Consider the following 21,423-nt stretch of genomic DNA (forward strand, 5'->3'; position numbering starts at 1 on the left):
TTGGGGAGCACATGGAGGGCAGGGAGGGAAGCCAAGGGCATGCCTAAGTAAGGAGAGTTCTTCAGGATGACCTCAGCCTGCTCACTTTTGCCATTTCAGCTGCTGTGACCCTCTCAGTGGTAACTGCCTTTGTCCATGTAGGTGGCTGGAGGAAGGAAGCTCAGAGTGCCCTGTGCCCAGTGCTCCAAGTGCCAGCCCTTCAATACTTGGAAGTTTTGGGAACCTCACAGAGGACATAAGATACTCAAACCAGCATTTTTCTTTTGCTCTTCTGGGCTGTGTATTGCAAGAATGTGGAGAAAGAGGAGATGCCACAAAATCTGGGTTGTAAATACCTGGTGGCAGGTGGGAGAAGCTTGTTCAGATCTGTCATTGCTGGCTCTGGTCTCAGTTCCTGTTTGTCATTGATTCACATTCTTCATTGATTCACATGCTTCTGCCTGGCTTAGTCGAGCTGTGGTACATCTGCAGGTACCAAGCATAAGAGGATAGCACAAGATGAGTGGTGTTTGATTTAGTACTTGACTTGGTTTTAATGGGATGCTAGGTGGAGGAGAGGCATCCAAGCTGGCTATTGGGATAAACACAAAGCTTTTACTTTCAAAAGGCAGGCCTTGATGCCACTCCCAGTTCCCTCAACATGCTGCAAAGTACCTGAATTTTTAATATCCAACACAGAAATCCACGCTGAGCAGGGTGTTGAAGCCACTGTTTTAACACATTTGAACGTTTAGGGTTTGCACTGAAGCTTCCTGACCATTTGTAGGGTTTTGGTTTATCATTCAATAATTAAATGCTGCTTCAGTCTTATTAATTGCACCTTTTTCTTACCTGCTGGTGTCTAGGAGTAGTTTTCCCCTAAACTACTCAGAAATAGATCTGAACCTACAAAGTAATTAATTTGTGTTACAAGGATTAAGGGCCTCATCTGTCACGAGAGGCTGTCTGCCTCCTCTGAACCAGAGTCCATCCATTCATTTAGGCCATGCCATGTCCTTTGTTTTCTGCTGAAGGACCTACCAAGGAAGGTGGTGTTGGTGAAAGGAATCCCCGCTCAAGGAGCTGTGTGATCCTCCTTGCTGTGCCCTGGTGTACCAGGAACTGCAAATGGGCAAGAGCTTGATCTGGCTGTCAGAGGAAGGCTTTGTAAAAGGCGTTGTTGTTTGGGAACGTTGAGATGCCAGTCACAGAGAAGGACGCCAAGTTTAGTGCTTCTGCTGGGTTTTACTCATCTTCTTTCTGTCCTCTAGGTCTTGTTCAAAGTCAAACTTCAGACCACTTCCATTCACTTCCTCTTTCATGTTGTATTTCTCTCCCCTTCAGTGCTGGAGTGCAGGGTTTCCCTTGCCTCTCTTTGCTCCTGCTGTAACAATGCTGCATTTTCCTTCATGGGATGTTTTCCCTTCCTGCATTTTTCATTGCCATAGTTCCTGCCTGGTGCCACACTTCGTGATCACACAGATAGCCTTTATTTTCACCTTTCCCATTGTTTTATTCTGGCAGCCAATGTTGCATTAATTCTGTTGGACCTGGCCTTTCTAATCAGAACAAAGGGAAGATGTTCTCAGAGCTTCGTCGTGGTTCTGTTTCTCTGACCTCCTGTTGTCTTGAAGATTTGTTAGTTTCCCAGTTTTTGGCTTGAAAGTCTCACTCTGACTCATAAGTCTGGAGTTTGTATTTCTTCCCTGAAAATTCAGAAAAGGCTGCATGAATCAGCTCTGTGAAGTCTTTTTCCTTTGCTATGCCTGGGGAAGGAAAAGCAGCTGGGACACGGTGGTATGAGGCGTGATCAAAATGAAGGTGATCCCTGGTAGGTGCTTTCATTTTCCCCTCTCCAGCCCTTATTGCAATTCCCTGTATGCACAAGGCTGGTAATGGATTCTCATCTGCTCATGATCATTCTCTGCACTGATCTATAAAAGGGATGATTCTCATTCATTAGGCTTTAATCCTTGCCTCTTGTGTTATCCATCTATTGACAGGAGCCCTCACAGAACTGATTTTTGTCCCTTTGCTGTGCTCTGTTGAGTGAAAATTACATAGAATATTACATAGAATAGACCAGGTTGGAAGAGGCCTTCAAGATCATCGCATCCAACCCATCAACCAATCCAACACCACCTAAACAACTAACCCATGGCACCAAGCACCCCATCAAGTCTCCTCCTGAACACCTCCAATGACGGTGACTCCACCACCTCCCCAGGCAAATGGTTCAGTCCAGCTCTTTTCAGAGCAGCAAACTCTAGGCCATGTTGTAATCATCAGGACAAATCTTTTTTTACTTCTTGAGCAGTGGTACAAAACTACCCTGTGCTTTGAATCTGTTATAACAGCAACTCAGCTGGGATCCCCATGTCAGGTAGGCAAGGATGGCTTAGCTCCTTCAGCCTGAGTTCACCTAGTCAGGTGTGTGGTTTTTTTCTCTAACAGTGCCTGCAAGTGGATGCCTGGGGAGGAGAAGCAATGCCCCCCACCAACCCATAACCTCTCACCTCTCAGCTGGTTTCACCTCTGGTTTTCTTGACTCTAATGTTTTCCACTGGTGGCTCTATCTGTGATGAATGCTTGGTCCTGATGAATTCCACAAAAGGGCTGGAACAGAGGAGAGCAGATTTAGATTGGATGTTAGGAGCAGCTTCTTTACCGTGAGGGTGGTGGAAGACTGGAACAGGTTGCCCAGGGAGGTGGGTGAGTTCCATCCCTGGAGATATTCCCTTCCAACCCAAACTACTCTATGATTCTGTGATTAAGGGAGGCCTGGACCACAGTCTGACCATGGGGAAAGGTCTGTGTCTGTCATCTAGCAGAGTTTATTTTCAGCTTGACAGCTGAAAGCTGAAGTCAGCCAGGTGCAGATTTGGTGTCCTAAGATACTTCATTAACTTCTAGTTCATTTACTTGGTTTAATTTACTTTGCATTTGTTGTTGTTTAGAGGTAGTGATTACAACCATTTGTGGCTCCAGCTACAACAGCTCCCCATGACCCACACTGCTTCTGTAAGTGCTTTGTGCTTGGCAGCTCACTTTCTGTGGTGCACTGCCTGCTCGTGTCAGCGGCGCAGGGTGGCAAACCACACTGCTGGCCTGTTGGGCACTGGGAGGCTGGTTGGGTGCAGTTTGTTAGAGTATTAATTGCATGTATTTATGGGAGTGCTCAGCACTGAAATTAAGAGCTGCCATTCCAGATGCCATCTGTAAACCTCCACCTCAGAGCAGATGAATAATGCAAGCCATTGGATTCCCACCACCTGGGGAGATCAGCAGTGTGCAGGTGTCTGATCAGTCATCTCATGTGTGGGGTTTTCATCACAAACCTCGCAGCTGGAATTAAGATTTGTTATATTGTTTTACAGGTAATGTAATTTTTCCAGAACTGGTGCAGTTCTTCACTCCTTTGGGATATTTAAACCTTGGTTTGTGCTCTCTGCTCCTCCTTTGTGCCCTGGATGGCTGGGACACGCTAGTGTTATGTGAAGCTAACGTCTGCCCTTCGGACAAGACTCCTTGCAGGCATGCAGTATGGTGACCTGGCACATCTGTCCTGCTGCCTTGCTTGTCAGCACAGCTCTGATGAAGTGGGTTCAGAATTGGTGCTTACACTGCCCTGCAATGTCTTTGTTCTTCAGTCATTCTAATCTTTACAAATAAAATTATCTGGGTGATTGTTTTTTTACTATCTCCCTGCTGCAGCAGCAGCTCAGAGAGCATTGTGAAGCCTCCTGCTCCTCAGCATCACCCTGTTTTGCTGTTGGATGGTGTGGTGAAGCAGCTGTGGGGCATGCTGACCCCTGCCCTCTTGTATTCTGTGTGCAAACACCAGTACCAAATGGGATCTGCTTTGTCCAACTCAAGGGGACAAGAGCTGTCTCTCTTCTGTGCTCCTCCAGTCCCTTGGAGAGTGTAGCTCTGCTCCATCACTAGGATCTCTCTCTTAGCCCTCTGATTATGCAACTGGCAGCCACACTGGAATCATTCCCTGGACAAAATTAGAGCATAAAGGAAACCAAAACTCCTCTGCTCGTGCCCTGGGCAGTGTTAACTCCACCTGTAAATTGTTTATGCCTGTGGCCTGGGAGCAGCAGTGCAGGATTCTGCAGCATCCAGGGTGCGTGCAGCTGTTAGTTAACAGAGCTGCCACATGCTGCTACAGACTCCTGTCTGAGCCCTTGTGTCGCTTCCTGGGTCCTTAAGCTTTATAGCAGGTCCTACATGCACGGTCCAGCTGCATGGCCTGGGTGTGGCAGAAGCTTGCATCCCATTCTCCAGGCCTGCTTTCTTCCTCTTCTTGTTGCTCCTGTGTTACTTTCAGACTATCTTCTGAAAGTGTTCTGCATCTCCTCTTCCTAGAGGAGGCAATTCCATGGTTTTCTGAGTCTCCTTGTTCCCTGTGCTCCACGTAACAGTTGTGATGGGTCCTCTCCTCTCTTCTGTCTGATTCATCTCCACAGCAGAAGTGGGGATTTTCATCCCAGCGAGAGAGGGAGAAGGGGAAGAAGAGAGCAATGAGCAGTTACAGGTAGGGCAGACTGTGGCAAGAGGGGTGTGTAATGGAGCTTGCTCTGAGTGGTTTCCCCAGCTGATTCAGGAGCTGGATGCAGCACAGCTTTCCTTTGAAGCCATTGGCTTGTTTCTGAAATAGAGCTTTTGGTTTTGGAAGGTAGCCTTTGCCTGAACTTTGTGTTCATTGGAATTTGCACTCCTAGGTGACAGAACTCTGCTTTATTTGCATCTTGTTGCTTTTCTCTGCCAGCCTGTTCAAATGCCATTTGGGACTGGCAGGAGAGTGAATTTTCCTCTCGTGTGAGCTGTAGGTTTTGAAGTGAGAACTGTTACATGCCTCAAACAGGGCATTTGTTTTTGTGTAAACATGAGGGTTTAGTTTGGTGCTGCAGATGCTGGTAACTCATCCTGAAGACAGAGCTGTGTCTGTGCAGAGTGACTCAGTCACACTGCAGACTGCTTTTGCCCTTCTCCTTTCACAAAGAGCTGGTCCAAAGCCACCTGGCCCACAGGCCCCGTCTGCTGTGATCTTGGAGTCTTGCATTACTCTGCTGTTGTTTCCATGCTTGCATGGCTTTTGGCAAACCAGTGCTTTCTTTTCTTTAGCAGAGCATTGGGTATTTGCCCAAGCCCAGGGTGCCAAGCAGTGTGCCAGGGAGGCAGCTGTGTGATTGCACTCAAGCCAGAGTGGTGCTCTGAGTGTGTGTGGGAAGCACTCAGGATTGATGGCAATTCCTCCAGTTCAGTCCTGTCTGTGTAACTCCACAAGGCTGTATGGTGCAGCATGTTTAAGCTGATGAGATGTGTTCTGTCCAGCACAGGTTTCATAACTGCATACATTTTATAACTGTGTTCCTTGTGGAATTCTCTTGTTCTGCAGAGTAAACTCAATGCAGATGAGCTGCATCCTTGGAGATCCTGCTACTCATGTAGCAGGAAATCAGGATTCAAAGGAATGCTTCATGTACTTCAGTGTGATGCAGACCTAGCAGCTGATAGCAAATCACAGGATCTTCTCTTCAAAGGATAGGTTTCTGCCACGTGGGATAAGTGTGTTCTCTGTCTGCAGGGATTAGGGCAGTAATTGCATCTCATTTCTGGTGATGCTTTCTCCTGCCTGTGGTCACTGATGTGTTACTGCACTGGGGATGTGTGGGGAGGAGTTGAAATGTCTGTGGTGGCTTCCTGAAATCTGAAAGTGATTCCTGTGGCTTTGCACTTCATCTCTGGGCTTAGCACAATCACATTGATTTCTTTTGTTTCTAAATACAGAGGGAGGAAAACTTGCACTAACTTGAGACTGATTTAGGGCTCTGCACATCCCTGTGGCCAAGAGGAGGAAGGAAGTTTTGTCACGGGGCATGGCACAGTTCTGTAGGAAGAATTGGTTTGTTAGTGTCCAGTGAATGGAATGTGAAACCTGACTCCTCTGGACAGCAGGGAGTGTAACTTGTGTCAGCCTAGCGTTAGAACAAGCTCAGTGGTACCTGCTTTCCTCTGGCATCTCTGTAGGACTGTAGGAAGTTTTGGTGCTGCCAGCCTCTGTGAGTGCCTCTGGCAGTGTGGCTGCTCCTGATGGCATCCTGCTGGCTGTGCAGGGCTTCATTGTGAGTTCTTGCAAGGACAAGGAACAGGAAAGGAACTACTGGAAGGCCACAGTAATGTCTCCATGGAGAATTCTCCAGGCTGAACAACCCCAACTCTCTCAGCCTGTCCTTATGGGAGACAAGCCCCTTGGTTGTCTTAGTGGTCCTCCTCTGGACCCACTTGAGCAGGTCTGTGTTTTTGTGGCACCGAGTACCCCAGGTAGTCTAGTGAGAGTGGAGTAGAGGAAGACCTGAATGCAGGCTGCCAAACTGGAGTACTCGTTTCAGTGTAAGGTGGTAGATGGACTTACCTGTAGCATATCTCTACAGCTAGCTGGGAGTCAGGGCAGGATGTGGAGCTGCAGAAGTGTCATCATGCACAGATGGATGTGTTTGTGCAGAGAATGCAGCCTTTGCCTTCAGTAATTTGTCAGAATGTATCATTTGTGGAGTTATTTTACATGCAGAGGTAGCTCTCTGTAGCTCAGGGTGTTGCTGAGATGCAGGTGGGGAGGACTGGCAGGATATATCCTACGATACAGAAGATGTTTGCTTAGTGCCCACACAGTTGTGTGGGAGTCCAACCCTGGCTGTGGACTAGGCTGACTGTTGGCCTCAGCTGGCACAGCCTTTCTTATCTCTTTATGATGATGGGCTTGGATCTACAGAGGGCTTGAGAACACATCTGAGTGCGTTCAGGTGATCAGAACTGGGATGTCTTCTGCAGCTGGATAATCATTATGGAGAGTGCTTGGCAGCGTTAGTGCTGAGTGCTTTGAAAGCAAACCCCTGGGGGGCTGTGGAAGGTCACATTTCCTGCCCATGCCTTCTTCCTCCTGTTGTATTTGTCATTACTCTGTGACAACAAACTCCTTAGAACGAGCCACCAAAAACACCCTGCCAAAGAATTCTTTTCTTTCACTTTCTTGGTTTGTATCAGCTGTGTGAGCTGAAGCATCTGGGTGCTCATACCCAGAGCGGCTGTCAGCTCAGTGCTGTTTGTCTCCTCTGGACCAGCTGCGCTGATGTGGGAGAAAGCTGCTCGGGTTTTGCTTAACTGAAGGTCACTTGGCTGCTTCTGTGGTTCCTGTCTGTGGCACACCCTCGTGTTAGCTGTCTGTTGTGGAACAACAGAAGTACAGTGCTGGGTGTTCCGTGATGAAACTAATCACTTACTACTTTTCAGAGGGATTCTGTCGATGATTTCAGTGTGTTTGAGCTATCATTGCTTTGCAGTTCAGTTCTGGGTACAAAGCAATGCCTAAGTGCCTGTACAGCAGTTTAACTTCCACCCTTTTATTCCTTTTTTCTGACTCCTGTCTTTGCACTTACTGGAGGAAGCAAAGCATCTCTGATGTGTATTTTATTTACTGTATGATTTTAAGTGATTGTTGAATTAATTTGTTAGCATTCTTTCTTTTACCAGGGCAGGCTTTTGCTGCCTCCCAGCCTGCCTTTGGTGTCCAATGCACTGTAAAGTCTTGATGCTTTCTCCATAGCCAGTGGTTCCAAGCTGCTTGCTTGCATCGTAGCAGTTCAGTCATCTCCTGTGATTGAAAACACAGTACCTGTATTGTACCCTGGTGTTGGAAAGCACTTGGAGAACTGGAGGGGAGGAAGACAGCTCTCTTACCCATAGCAGAGCTGTCTGGCTTGACTGCTGGGTGATTGTTCAGTGGCAGCACAGGCCTTCAGGGCTGTGAGGGATTAGTCTCTGTGTGGTTACTCCATGCTGAGGAGAGCTCAGCTATCCATGACTCTGTGAAATGTCTCTCTAGAAGCCCTGTTTACCGTGAGGGAAAAGATCCAGATGCCATTTAAAGGGCCTTAAAGTTGTGGAGCTGAGCTGTTGTGGCTCTCCTGGCTTTTTGCTCCCTTTCCAACTGGGATGTATTGCCAGCATTCCGTGAAAGGCAGAGCAACTTCCAGTTCCTGTAGTGATTGACCTCTGCTGCTGCTGTTGTGCTGCATGGAGCTCCGGCAGGAGCTCTTGGTGCTGGGCAGGCAGCAGAGGAAGGTGCGGGTGAGGCGTGGTGAGGAGGGAGCTGTGACCCTGCCCGGGGCAGCGCTGTGTGCGTGTTGCTAGCACAGGAAGGGTCGTTTCCCCAGGGCTTGGGCAGAAGCGAGTCTGGTTTGAGTACCTTCGTGGCAAGAACAATTTGGGTAGTTCATTGTCCTGCCTGGCTGTTAGTAGACCATTGCTATTCTGTGAGGGTAACGGGGAACTCCTGCTTCTTATTTCTCAATGTTTCCTGTCGGCTTTTCCTTACTTTTCAACACTTTTTAAGCAGGAGAAGACCTTCCCCTGGAGGTGGAGCTCACCCTTGCCTGTCACTCAACAGTCTTTTCCTTTTGTCTCTGCAAACTCTTAGTTGTGTTATAAAAATATCCAGGTGAGACTGCAAGGCCAGGCTGCTAGCTTGAGCATTTGTTTGAACTGAGAGTTCAGCCAAAATATTTTGGGGGTCTCAGTCTTGAAAGAATCTGCAAAGGTTGCTCCTGTAATGGAAGGTGCCTAGGTGGGTTTGTAGGAAGGTCCTCTCCTGTCTGTGGCAACACACAAACCTTATATTGCTATAAATGTGGCACTGGTGATGGAATCCTGAGTGTAACACGTGCTTCTCTTCCTCTGTAGCTGTGTTTGTCTTTCATCTGAACGTTTGGTGACTGACAGTGCCCTGCTGTGTCTCTTACCCGGCGCAGTGAATCAGTGCTGCCTTTTCTAAAGCTTGAAGGATTTAATGAGTTCAGTGTTGCTGTGCTGGTACCCTGTGTGTAGAAAGCCTTACTCTGCTCCTCTGCCTCCAGCAGAACCCTGCCTGATTGCATTTGCTGTCTGCACACTGAGGTATTTCTTTTACTAGTGCCACCCACTGCCTGCTTGGGACACCTGGTTGTGCTGTAGGCTCAGCAAAGGTGCCCCTAGCCTGCTGCTGGGGTCCGCAGACTGCGCAGGCAGGATGTGAGTATGAAGTGCCAGGTGTTCAAGCTTCATCCCTCTCCATACCTGTGCTCAATTGCAGAACCTGCTGGCCGAGAAGGTGGAGCAGCTGATGGAGTGGAGTTCCAGGCGCTCGGTGATCCGCATGAACGGGGACAAGTTCCGGAGGTTCGTGAAGGCTCCCCCCAGGAACTACTCTGTGCTGGTGATGTTCACTGCTCTGCAGCCACAGCGGCAGTGCTCTGTCTGCAGGTAACTGCTGCTCCCCTGGGCTCGCTCCTCGCCACTCTGCTGGGGTGAACCTTTCAGCCAGCGTGCAGGACGCTCAGCAGGGCTGTTCTTTGCGTGGGGCAGATGCTTGCTGTGTGACAGGCTCCTGCAGGCCGCTCAGCCTCACCTCCAGCCCTGAAAGGTGATGGAACAGCTTGTGCCAGGGGGCATCTCTAAGCATGTGGAGGAAAAGCAGTAGTCAGCATGGATTCACAGAGGGGAATCATACTTGACCAATCTGATGTTGTGACTGGCTTGGTAGATAGCAGTAGGCACAAACTGGAGCACAGGAAGTTCCACGTTAACATAAGGAAAAACTTCTTCATTTTGAAGGTGCCCAGAGCTGTTGTGGACTCTCCTTCCCTAGAGACTTTCAAAACCCACCTGGATGTGTTCCTGTGCAGTGTAATTTAGGTGACCCAGCTTGAGCAGGGGAGTTTGGCCCAGTGATCTCCAGAGGCCCCATCCAACCCCTACCATTCTGTGATTCTGTGAATGCAGCATCTGCAGTACAAGCTTTGTCTTGTGTGCCTGTAACCATGTACCTGTGTGGCTGGAGCTGGGGCCTTCATACCTGTAGTCACAGCTTGCAGTATACTTTTCATTGTGGTCGCTGCATTCAGTTGGTGAGTTGAGAGGGAGAGTGCAGGAACTACGTTTCCAGGAGCTCACCCTGCACAGGTGGAGCTGTGGAGATGGAGGAGGTCAGGAGGCTTTCCGATGGCATTAAGCCAAAGGAAGTTTTTCTTCACAGCTTCCAGCACTTGGTTCCTGTTACCTCCTCTTTGTGTTGCCAGAGTTCAACTTCAGGGAATGAAATAGCAGCTGAAGGTTTTCCATGTGACTTTACATGGTTCCTTGTTTTCCTAGGCGGTGGATAAGGCTGCAGGAGAGGCACCAGGTTCAGCTTGACAAAGGTCACTGTGTTTGTCGTTATTACAGCCACAGCAAACTCCCTGCAGGGGCTATTTGTGGGGCACATGAGAACAGTGTCAGCGGTGCCATGGCTGAGGACAGCTCTGTGTTTTATCCTGTTGTGAGCAAGAGATTGTAAGCTTCACCCTGGAGTGTGCCAGCCTGGCTGCTGATGTACAGAAGCAACTGAAAATGCTGAAGCATAAAATGAAGGAAAAAACTCAACCTCCTGCTTTCAGCTGGGTTTGTTTGAATAGAGGTGAAGTTACCCTCCACTTTTTCCTGTGAAATCAAAGGGACTTAATGAGGTTGATCATACTGCACATAAAACTGTGAGCAGGCAAATGGACATTTTCAAATCAATGGCTGATTAATGGGCAGGAGCCCTGGAAGGATGTCCAGGCTGGAATGCATGCATTGGTTAGCTACTCACTGGCCCCTTTGCCTGAGGCTAAAATGGATTTTGAACTTAATCTGTAATGTTCTGTGAGGATGCTTTCATCCAAGATGTAACTGTTCCTTATCAAAATGTTTTCAGAGCAGTTGCATACCAAAAGAAATAATCAATGTCCCTTCAAAACAAAAATCAGCTAGACCAAACCCTTTAACTTGGGATCATTTATCACAGGGATCAGGACTTTTCTCTTCGTCTTTTTCCCCTAAGAATTGAGCCTGGGTAGATTATGCACCACATAGTTGCTCTTCCTGGCCTGTGGCTTGATTGGACATCACAGCATTGTCCCTCCTGTCCATGTCCAGCTGCTAAAGAAGCAGGGTGTGGTGTTTTCAGCAGGTGACAGCAGCTGCTTGTGTGCTTGTTGCACAGAGCTGCAGTGGGTGCTAAGCAGGAACGAGCCAGCAGGATTGAAAAGGGAGGAGCAGCAGGCTGGGGAGCAGTGGCAGGGAATCTGCTGTTCCTCTGGAGATGAACCATGGAGGCTGGTTGTCATTAGAGTTGGCAGGGCAGGTGTGCCCTTGGAGGCCAGAGGAGGTCAAGTAAGTCCTACTCTGCTCACGTAAGCAGAGTTCCTGCCGTTTGGTTTAAGTTTGAAGCTTGCTGTAGGAGGTGTTCCTGAAGGTAACTGCCCTCTGCTGCTGGCTCACTATGGCCAAGGAAGTGACAAAAGAGGAGAGATTCTGCATAATGTTGCTAACATCTGCCCTGTCAGTCAGGCCTCCAAAAGGAGGCATTTAATCTAGGGAAGAGTTGTGCTGCTTTCCTCCTTCAAGAAGAGATCTCGGGCATTGTTTTCAAGGGGCCGATCACAGAGCAGGTCAGCAGCAAAAGGAGTTCTGACAGTCAAGGAGGTGACAAGAAGACACAGGATCCTCTGCTTCTCAGTTTTCTGCTGGGTGATCACGAGCAGGTAGTGGGAACATCCTGGATAGGTCTCTTAGTTCTACTGAGAGGGGATTTTTGAGCTTGGGTTCAAAGAAGGAACAGGAAACACAGAAGGAGCTGCTGAAAGCTCTGCAATTTCCTTTCCAGTGTACATCAGGACCTTGAGAGAAGCATTGAGGAGTCCTGTTTAAAAAGGCACTAATTGCATACTTGCATCCTGAGAGACTCCTCCTTCTTCCTGTGGTCACAGGGTTTGGTTTGGTTTCTTTTCCCTTTGTAGCTTGTACAAAATGTGCTTTGGGAGCTGCTTGTACCTGCAGAACACTGGCAGTCTTCTGGGATGCAGTGAAGAGAAGAGCATGGATTTTGGCTTGCCTTCTGCTGTGAGAGGTTCCTAGGCTGCATGAGCAGTGTAGTTTCCAGCTGGTGTCCATACTCCTCAGGCTTGCCATGCTGCTGAATTTTCTGGACACATCTGCAGATGTTTCAGTGCTTTTCATCAGGACATGGAGTCACCCTAAACAGAGAGACATGCAAATGGGCATCTGAATCTGTTCGCTGGGGGGTACCGAGAAGAAGGCAAAAGACAAAGTTAATCCCTTCTTCTCTCCATCTTGGGAAAAACATCCCAGATAACAAAGCTGTTTTGGAGGTAAATTGCAGTGTTGGTCACAGTTCACTTTAGAGAGAGCTGAGTCTGGTTGAGAGGTGTCCCTGCCCATGGTGGGGAGGTTGGAGGAGATGAGCTCTGAGCTCCCTTCCAGCCTGAGCCATTCTGTGGCAAAGAATTCCAGGCTCTTTTGTTAATTTCCTAACATTCTGGGTTTGTTTTCCTTACTATAATGCTGGGCTAATAGAACAAAATTAATCCAATGTAATACAGTTCAGGCTATATAAATCTTGTTATGTGCCACAGGCACCCACACAATACATCTTCTGAAATAAAACTTGTAATGTTTCATGAGCACCTCATAGTATCAGTCAGGGTTGGAAGGGACCACAAGGATCTAGTTCCAACCCCCCTGCCGTGGGCAGGGACATCCCACACTAGATCAGGCTGGACAGAGCCTCAGCCAGCCTGGGCTTAAACACCTCCAGGGACAGGGCCCCAACCACCTCCCTGGACAACCCATTCCAGGGCTTCACCACTCTCATGGGGAAGAACTTCCTCCTCACCTCCAGCCTGAATCTCCCCACCTGCAGCTTCATTCCATTCCCCCTAGTCCTATCACTACCTGAGATCCTGAGCAGTCCCTCCCCAGCCTTCCTGGAGCCTCCTTCAGATCCTGGAAGGCCACAATGAGGTCACCTGGGAGCCTTCTCTTCTCCAGACTGAACAGCCCCAACTCCTTCATCCTCCTGGCCCTTCTCTGGACACCTTCCAGCACCTCCACATCCCTCTTGTCATAGGGGCTCCAGAACTGGAGGCAGTACTCCAGGTGGGGTCTCCCCAGAGCTGAGCAGAGGGGGAGAATCACCTCCCTTGCCCTGCTGGCCACACTTCTCCTGATGCAGCCCAGGATCTGATTGGCTCTGCGGGCTGCAAGTGCACACTGAGAGCTCCTGTTGAGCTTCTCCTCCCCCAGCACCCCCAAGTCTCTCTCCTCAGGGCTGCTTTCCAGCCAGTCACTGCCCAGCCTGGATTTGTGCTGGGATTGCCTCCACCCAGATGCAGGACCCTGCACTTGCTCTTATTGAACTTCATGAGGTTGGCCTGTGCCCACCTCTCCAGCCTGTCAAGGTCCCTCTGGATGGCCTCCCTTCCCTCCAGCGTGTCTGCTGCACCACACAGCTTGGTGTCATCAGCAAACCTGCTCAGGGTGCACTTAGTGCATGGTGGGAGGCACTGCTGTTGTCTGCCAGATGTGAGCAGTACCAGTGTGACTCCCTCCCCAACACCTAACCCCCTGACTGTGTGCAGCTAAGCACTGATGAAGGAAGTTCAGTGGCAGTAATCCTGGCTGTCTTGTGCTGCACACCAGCTTGCTGCTCATGGCCTGAGTGTCATCTCCACAGTGCTTGGCAGTTTCTAGGCTCATTCTGTGGCTCTGCTGGTTTAGGAAGGTCACTGCTGTCACACTGCTGTCTTGGGGTTTGACTGGTTTCAGAACTCCCTACCTGCAGCTGTCCCCAGCAAGGAAATGGAGATACTGTGGCTGAAGGCCCATGTGGGCATCTCCTGGCATGGGTCTGTTGGTGGGTTCATGTGATACTGCTCAGCCACTCCTCTTCTCAAGCTTTACTATTTGTTAGCATCAGCCTGGGGGGGTCTCTGCTGCAGTCTGACTTGGCACGTTTCCAGTTCTGGAGAGGGCAAGTTGGAAGCAGTGCTCTGCACAGCTAGCCAAAGCTTTTTAGGTTTGATCATGTGGGTGCTGAGAGTGGTCCTGAAAGCGTAGTTCATCCAACCCCTGCAAGTGCAATTCCTCTGACCACTGCAGCTGGCTGCAGAATGTAGCAGGTGCCACAGAGGTGTCTGTTCCTTCCCCTCCAGGCAGGCCAATGAAGAGTACCAGGTGCTGGCGAACTCCTGGCGCTACTCCTCTGCCTTCTCCAACAAGCTGTTCTTCACCATCGTGGATTATGACGAAGGGGCAGATGTGTTTCAGCAGGTAAGAGTCTGATACTCTGAAACATTCTGAATTCCTAGGGCTGGGTGTTGATTTGCCAAGGGACAAAAGCCAGATCACTTCCTTTGTAGGTGTAGGAACCTCTGCCTGGTTCAAACCCCCAGGCACTGCAGTTCCCCTGCGATGAGTGCAGAGAGGCGATGCCGGCAGCCGCTTCCAGCGCTGTCCAAGTGGGTTTATAGTGCTGGTTTGTAGAGTACATTATGCAGATTATTTTTTTCAACCCATTGTTAATGGATTTTTGTTGGTTTTTTAGAATTAAGTGCAATGCAACTAACCTTTGCATTTAAAGATTTCCTTCAGGGGGAAAAAGCTCTTAACTAACAGAGAGAGGGGGTCTGGGGCTGCCAGCGGAAAGAGGGGGCCTCGCTGGCTGCAGATTTTGCTTTTAAAATTGCAGTTCAAATAGTCTTTGAAAGCACCTTGCATTATCCTGCTGTGGTTATAACAATGGCAATAAAAAATATTGTTAGATCTTGCCTTAAGCTGAGGAGTAGATCCTGGCATAGTCCAGTCCATCTCACTGCTTGTGTGAAAGGCCCCCGAGGGAGTTACATTCAGGGGGTTTGTATTTCAAGTCATATAAGGGTTGGCTGAAACTAAGATAAATACAGAAGTTTGTGACTGTCTTTGAGACCTCCAGGGCTAAGTGTGATACTGATGGCTATTTTAGGGTGTTTTGGGGGAAGTGTCCTGCTGAGCTCCCGTTTGTGTGCAGAGAAGTCATCCAGTGCAGACAGCACAGCAGAGAGCCCCAGAAAGTACTGGTGCTGATTTGTCAGCTGCTGCCCCCAGACACTGCCATGCCAGAAGGCCTCTATAGCTCAATGTTCTGCACCTCATGAACTCTTTCAGTCACCATCGTTTGTTTGGTTTAGCCTTTCTCAGGCAGATTTCATTTCCAGGTCAGGCCACAGAGGACTGTAATTTGCTTGGATGGAAAATGCTGTAGTTGCTGCTAATTTCTAGTGATACATTCAGTTCTGGCCCTGATGTAATATCATGTTTCAGTAATGTGATGAAACTCGTTTTGCAGGAGTAAAACAAACCCTGTGCCTGTGTTTGAAAGATCTCCAAATGACTTTATTTTTAAGTAATTCCCCCAGTTTTGCTTATAATAATTGTACATTATTTTTTCAAGTGGTTTTATTGCACCACTTCTGAAGATGGAGGAGTTTTCTGTAGTGAAATCATTCTATCCCACCTTGCAAAGTCAAAGCACAAAACTGAGTGAGATTTGCTGTGCTGTCAGTAAGTGCAGTGGCATCACCATCGGCAAACAGATGTGTAGCTCCTAGGGCAAGCCCTGCAGCCTCAGCTGGCTCCTTGGGCCTGCCTGCATTCCAGGGGTTAGTGGTGTAGGAGGTGTGCCTTGAGGGCTGAATGCTTTAGACTGGTTACCTTCAGACGAGTGAGAGCTGGCCAAAAGAAACTATAACAAGCTACTTGCACACTTTATTTCCTCCCCTGTAACTTTACCAGCTTGGCTGAGTGGGGATTTTCTGTTTCATTAATTGGAGGTAAGCTCTTTGAGTGTGAGGACTGGAAAGCTCAGGATACTCAGAAGGCTGGGGGGGAAGTACTCTGAATAATTGAACACCCTGAAGAATCTACTGCAGGGAGTGCTCTCAGCTCCCTTCCTACAGGACTACACGTGAAGATGTATAGCAAGAGAGTAATGTGTGGAGGAAAATGGTGTTTGTCGTGCTGATGCGGTTGGTGCTGTCTTGTAGATAGAAGGGAACCATTCTGAGCACAGTCACTAATTGTTCTCTGCTGTTTTTCCTGGTTTTGTAGCTGAATATGAACTCTGCTCCGACTTTCATGCATTTTCCTCCTAAAGGTAAACCCAAGAGAGCTGACACGTTTGACCTGCAGAGGATTGGGTTTGCAGCTGAGCAGCTGGCGAAATGGATAGCCGACAGGACAGATGTTCATGTGAGTCGCGCTGCTTGCACAGCTGAAGCCAGGGGCAGGCTGGGGACAGAGTCCCCTTCCCTTAAGACATTTCTCTCTCCTGTAGGTTCTAGAACACATTAAATAGAAAAAACCCAAACACCACCACCCAATAGTTGTGGTACTTGTGGCAACCTCTTGTGTCTGCAGGTGATGTTCTGTTCCTGCCTTTAAGTGTCGCATGGCCTTCCTCTGGGTGGAGGAAAGCAGTGGTGGTGTGGTTGTTAGTTGTTAGCGAGTAAAACGTGCCTTACACAACAGACCCAAAGGGAGCTACTCCTAATTCAAACTCAACCTGCATACATGTTGTAGAAATTTGGGTTTGAGTTGAAAAATTCAGTGTGATGCTTAAAAACCCCTTTTTTCCTCTTATCTGCTTATTGAAGGCATTACTACAACTTCTTACTTACATATGCCTTTAGGCATTAGTGTTTCTGACTCTGAGAGCAGATTTCAGCTGCTCCCTGTTTGTTTATCTGGCAGAGGCTCTGTGTGTTTACCATTGTTTGTGATATGTATTGTCATTTCTCTTTCCAGATTAGAGTGTTCAGGCCTCCCAACTACTCTGGTACCATTGCCCTGGCTCTGCTGGTCTCCCTGGTCGGGGGCTTGTTGTATCTGCGGAGGAATAACCTGGAGTTCATCTACAACAAAACTGGCTGGGCCATGGCTGCTCTGGTAGGCAGGCTCGCATGACTCCTGCACTTGGGACTAGCTCCTTAGCATGTGTGTCCTCATGAAAGCCTTTTCACTGATACACTGCTCAGAATGCTGCTAGCAGACACAGTATCTGAGTCTAGGTTTTGGGGTAGGTTCTCCTGAGCAGTGAGCATGAGTGAGTCTGAGCATGAGCAAGGTGCATGTTTGTGTCCAAGCAAAGATGTGTTTGCTTTTGTTTAACCATGCTGAGGGACAGCAATGGGATTCCCATTCTGTACCTAAGGGTTACAGGTCAGAAATGCAATGCTGGAGTGGTTTAGATAATTGGTTTTTAGTCTTGCAGGGCTTAAAACTCTGCTCTTCAAATCAAGAGTCATTCTGCATTCAGTACATAGTTGAAGACATAATTAACTTCCTAGTTAAATTAAGCAAATGAGCACATCAGTTCTTTCCTGAACTATTTCCTGCACTCAGCAGCAGCTGGACATTTTACATCTGAAGGCAACTCTACATTGTAGTGCAGACAACTTACCCCATCAGCTGCCCCCTGTGAGCAGGGTCAGTTCCCATGTTACCAGACCTCTACCACAATGGTATTAGTGCCCTTCAGTAATTGGTACCCTGCTGGTTGAATTGGCAAGCAGGACCAGAGTGAAAAGCAGTTCAGATGGCATCAGTGCTGCGCTGTGGCTTAGTGCCTGTGGAAGACTGGTTATTAAAAATGGAGAGCACTTGGAGGAGGCTTTGGAAAAGGTTTTATGCTGGAAGTATGAAATGGTTGATCGTGGTGTAGAGCTGATGCCTCCCCCTAAAATCATTATTGTTCTTTAGCCTTCAAAAAGCCTTGTGCTCCAAAGTCATGTTTAGCAAAGATCTCTTGCTTCCTACCCACACAGACATCCAGGTTACTGCTGTCAGCTCTCCTGCTGGAGGGGACTGCACCCTGCAGGCTTGTGCAGAGGTGACCTCCCTGCTGTAAGGGCACAACGATGTGTGTAGACCCACAGAAGGACTGGGACAATCATTACTGCTTCAGTTCTAAGATGTGGAGTGGTTATGATTCTCTTGGCTGGTGCTTTTTTTCCTACCAGGAGAATGCAGAGCTCCTTCTTTCATCTAAGCTCATTAAAGGAGACACGGAGAGGGTGTCAAGCTACAGGGAGTAAGTCATGCTTCATAAAACGCTTTTATGAAGGGTATAAATACCTAATAAATACACAAAAACATTACTTTCTTGATGAATACTTTCTCCTTTTTGAGCTTTAAAGACCAGATTAAAGGGCCAGGATGCATAAAGGCCAGAGGCAGCCCGTGCTGCTGGCAGGCCTGTTGGCAGTTCCCGTGCCCCTCTCTGGCAGTCCTGCTGAGGCGCCTGGGCTTCGGGGGGTGCGGTGCTGCTGGGCAGCCAGTAACTGCAGGGGAAACAACCTTCCCAGTCTCAGCTGAATCCCTTCCATAGGTGTCCTGGAATGCAGGAGCTGACACCTGTACCCCTGCAAACAGGCAAGGCTCTTGTGCCTTTCCCTTGTTCTCCGGAGCTGCTTAGCTCAATTTGAAGAGCTTTTGTGCTCCCAAATGTTGGAGGGTTCTTGCTTAATCGGAAGAAGAGCCCCACAGTGCCTCTTTGCCTGACAGAATGATCTGCTTCTAAATCAGGAACAAATTCTCAGGTTTTGCTAGCAGGAGAAGAGAGGATCCCAGAGGCTCTGGCTGAGTTTTCCTCTGAGGCCTTCATCAACACCAAGAAGTTGGGTCTTGTAGGTGATGTTTCCAGGACTCTTTGAGGAGAGGATTGAGAGCTGCAGTTGTGTGTTATGCAGAAAACAGTTTTCATGGGCTTGGATATCCAGGAGCAGAGCTCTCATCTCAGGCATGGATTTGTTGCTAGTTCACAGCAGAGCTGTGCTGGTGTGCTCAGTGTTGGACTGCATGGCAGCAGGGCTGCAGCAGTCTCAGCCCCACGTGGAAGCACTGCAGGCTCTGCTGGTCCCTTGCCTCCTTGCAGCACTGCCCAGCAGACTTGGAATGGCAAACAGGATGACCGAGGCACGGTACTTGATACCCCACATGCTACCTAAAAGGTAGCCCTGGCTTATCCATGAGTTTGGCTCAGTTCCTGCCCTTCACCTGGGGATACTTTTCCCCTTGATGTGCTGGCACAGAGGTGAAGAAGGACCTCAGCCTTTAGCTGTTTGCAGAGTCCTGTCCTTTTATACTGATACAGCAAGAAGCAAATCAGATTCCTCGCAAGAGTCTTCATTCTGTAAGCAGAGAGAATAAAAGATCATGTGGTATGAAGGGGCACATTTCTAACACTTTAGATAAGGAATTGCAGCACTCAGTACTGGTGCTGAGAGCTCTTTCATTCAGCTGGCTACAGTGTGGGCTGCAAGGGGGCTTTTGGCAGGGTTTTCTGTAGCAGGCTGCCACTGTGATTCTCAGTTTTCTGTGTGTAGTTCAGGTTTGCCTGCATACCTCTGCAGTCTGGAAAGGCAAAATCTGTGCTCAGGTCAGAAGGCAGCTGCCTGGCAGCGGGCTGCTGGGCAAACACTGCCAAAGCACTTTGCCTCTGTGAAGCTCAAGCTGGAGCCATCAAGAGGGCACCTCTTGCAATCTGCTAAAATAGTCTTTGAGCAGCCCTGTCTCCTAGGACTGCTTAAATCACCATGACCAGCCTGTGCTGCTGGGAGTGTGGAGGTGCAGTGAGCATGAGCACAGGTGCCAGCACTGTACTGGAGTGGTCCTGGGGTTGTGACAGTATCAGTGCTGGAAAGCCAGCACTGATGATGATGAGCACAGCTTCCCACTGCTGTCTTTCTAACTTGGAAATCAAGAGCCACTGTTTGCCTTTCTTAAGGCAGCCTTCATGACTCGCTGTGCCTCTGGTGTTTGTCATGTAGCCCCTGCACATGAGCTAAGGTCTGCTTCCCAGGCTGTCCAGCATCCCTACCCTAACCTCACACAATTTCACTTTGCTGCCACCTTGGCTGCTGCTGCTGTTTGTAGCTGAACTGAAGCAAAGGCACACAGCACTGCAGAAGAGCTCCACAGGGCAGCACGTTCCTGCTGTCAATGACTGCAGCTTTTAATTATGGGTTCCTGTAGCATTTGATAGTCCTGAAGGCAAACAGGCAAGGCAAACGTTTGTGCTGGGCTTGAGGCAGGAAGAGAAGAGAGTAGAGTAGAGTAGAGTAGAATAGGCTTCGTGGAGGGTTGGATGCTTCTTCAACAGCAGTTTGCAGAATGTTTGCCTCCTTCCTGCCCTCTAGATGTGGCAGCTCCAAGTGCACATGAAGACCAGGAGTATGTCCTGGTCCAGGTGAGAGTTTGCAAAGCTGTGTCTTGAGCTAACTGACTTTCTGACAGAAGACATGAAGAATTGCATGAGAGCAGCACGTCTGAGAAACAAGGCAGGTGCTGGCCCTGGGTGGGTGAGCAACTGTGTCTGGAGGAAGCATCACCAGTGGGGGGGTGTTGTTCCCCTGGGTAAACAAATAATATAGACAATAATATATTGCTTTTCTCTTCTTCCAGTGTGTGGTGTTTGCTATGACATCTGGCCAGATGTGGAATCACATCCGTGGACCCCCATATGCACATAAAAATCCTCAGAATGGACAAGTGGTGAGTTGGTGCTTTGCTTTGGAGGGGAGGTGCTGCACAGCCACTTCCCACACTGAGCCTGCACTGGAAGTGGCTGCTGGGTGACAGCTGGCAGGCTCTGAACATGCCAGGGCAAGCAGAGGCTGGCTTGGAATCATTCATAGGTGCCCCCATCCTCAGTAAAAGCTGAGCTCTTGGAATTGAGCTCTGACTTTGCTAGCATTAGATGCACCCAGCAGCATGCCACCTCAGGGCTCCTGCAGCACACCTTTGCCCTGGCTGTAGTACCTCAACAACATCTGCACTGGAAGTGAGGAAACATTCAGCCTGGACTACCCAGGGAGGCTTTTCCCTGCATAGATTCTGCTCTTGAAGCAGAGCTGTGCAGCCAGTCTCTGTGTGGCCATCTCTTCTGAGATCTTGTAGGCTTTCAACACTTTTGAGAGTGGAGAAGGGAGCAGAAAGGAGAGGACTGTCCCATGTGTTCCCCCTTGCAGAAGGCAGTGTTCCACTGCTGCAGATGAACTCTTCTGTGACTCTTTCTTCCCTGCAGAAAGGTAAACAGCACTTGCAAGGTGCAGGTGTTCCTTTTGCTGAAGGAAAGGGGCAGCATTTGGGAACTGCCTTGGGAATTACTAAGCAAGGAAGCCTGCAGAGCCTTTTCCATGGAGCCCTTTTCCATGGAGCCCTTTTCCATGGAGCCCTTTTCCATGGAGCTTTGCTGGCAAGCTTTGAGCCTGTCATTTCAATATGAGAGGTGAGATTTCTTCTCTGCCTGTGAGCAGTGTCAGGAGAGGGAACATGCATTTGAGCGTAAATTAAGCAGCATTCTCCATACAGTCCTTCATTCACCCATGATCTCCAGTGCAGAGAAATGCCCTTTTGTGTGGTTATTTTGTATGGCACATAAGGAGCTTCTTAAATGAGCTTCATCTGGCATGGAGCTGGTAGGATGCCCAGCAGTGGGTTGCAGAGTGAGCAGGTGTAAGACACAGCACATTTTCTCAGTGTTTAATA

The 21,423-nt window shown here is 48.8% G+C and overlaps 1 protein-coding gene across 4 annotated transcripts in view; it reads left to right on the forward strand.

Annotated features, from left to right (window-relative positions):
• Nucleotides 1–21,423, forward strand: part of TUSC3 (tumor suppressor candidate 3) — a 57,195-nt gene that overhangs the window by 11,839 nt on the left and 23,933 nt on the right. For 3 of the 4 annotated variants that reach the window (XM_068137751.1, XM_068137749.1, XM_068137752.1), the window contains 5 exons: nt 9,113–9,282; nt 14,052–14,169; nt 15,985–16,125; nt 16,681–16,821; nt 20,338–20,427. In XM_068137751.1, the coding sequence (XP_067993852.1) occupies nt 9,113–9,282; nt 14,052–14,169; nt 15,985–16,125; nt 16,681–16,821; nt 20,338–20,427 (660 nt within the window). Of the gene's footprint in view, nt 1–9,112; nt 9,283–14,051; nt 14,170–15,984; nt 16,126–16,680; nt 16,822–20,337; nt 20,428–21,423 lie in introns of those variants that run through there. The other variant, XM_068137750.1, reaches the window with a different exon arrangement.

This window comes from Melanerpes formicivorus, unplaced genomic scaffold (genome assembly GCF_026170545.1).
Source record: "Melanerpes formicivorus ecotype bairdi unplaced genomic scaffold, bMelFor1.0.p_v2 SCAF_4, whole genome shotgun sequence".
Lineage (NCBI taxonomy): Eukaryota > Metazoa > Chordata > Aves > Piciformes > Picidae > Melanerpes > Melanerpes formicivorus.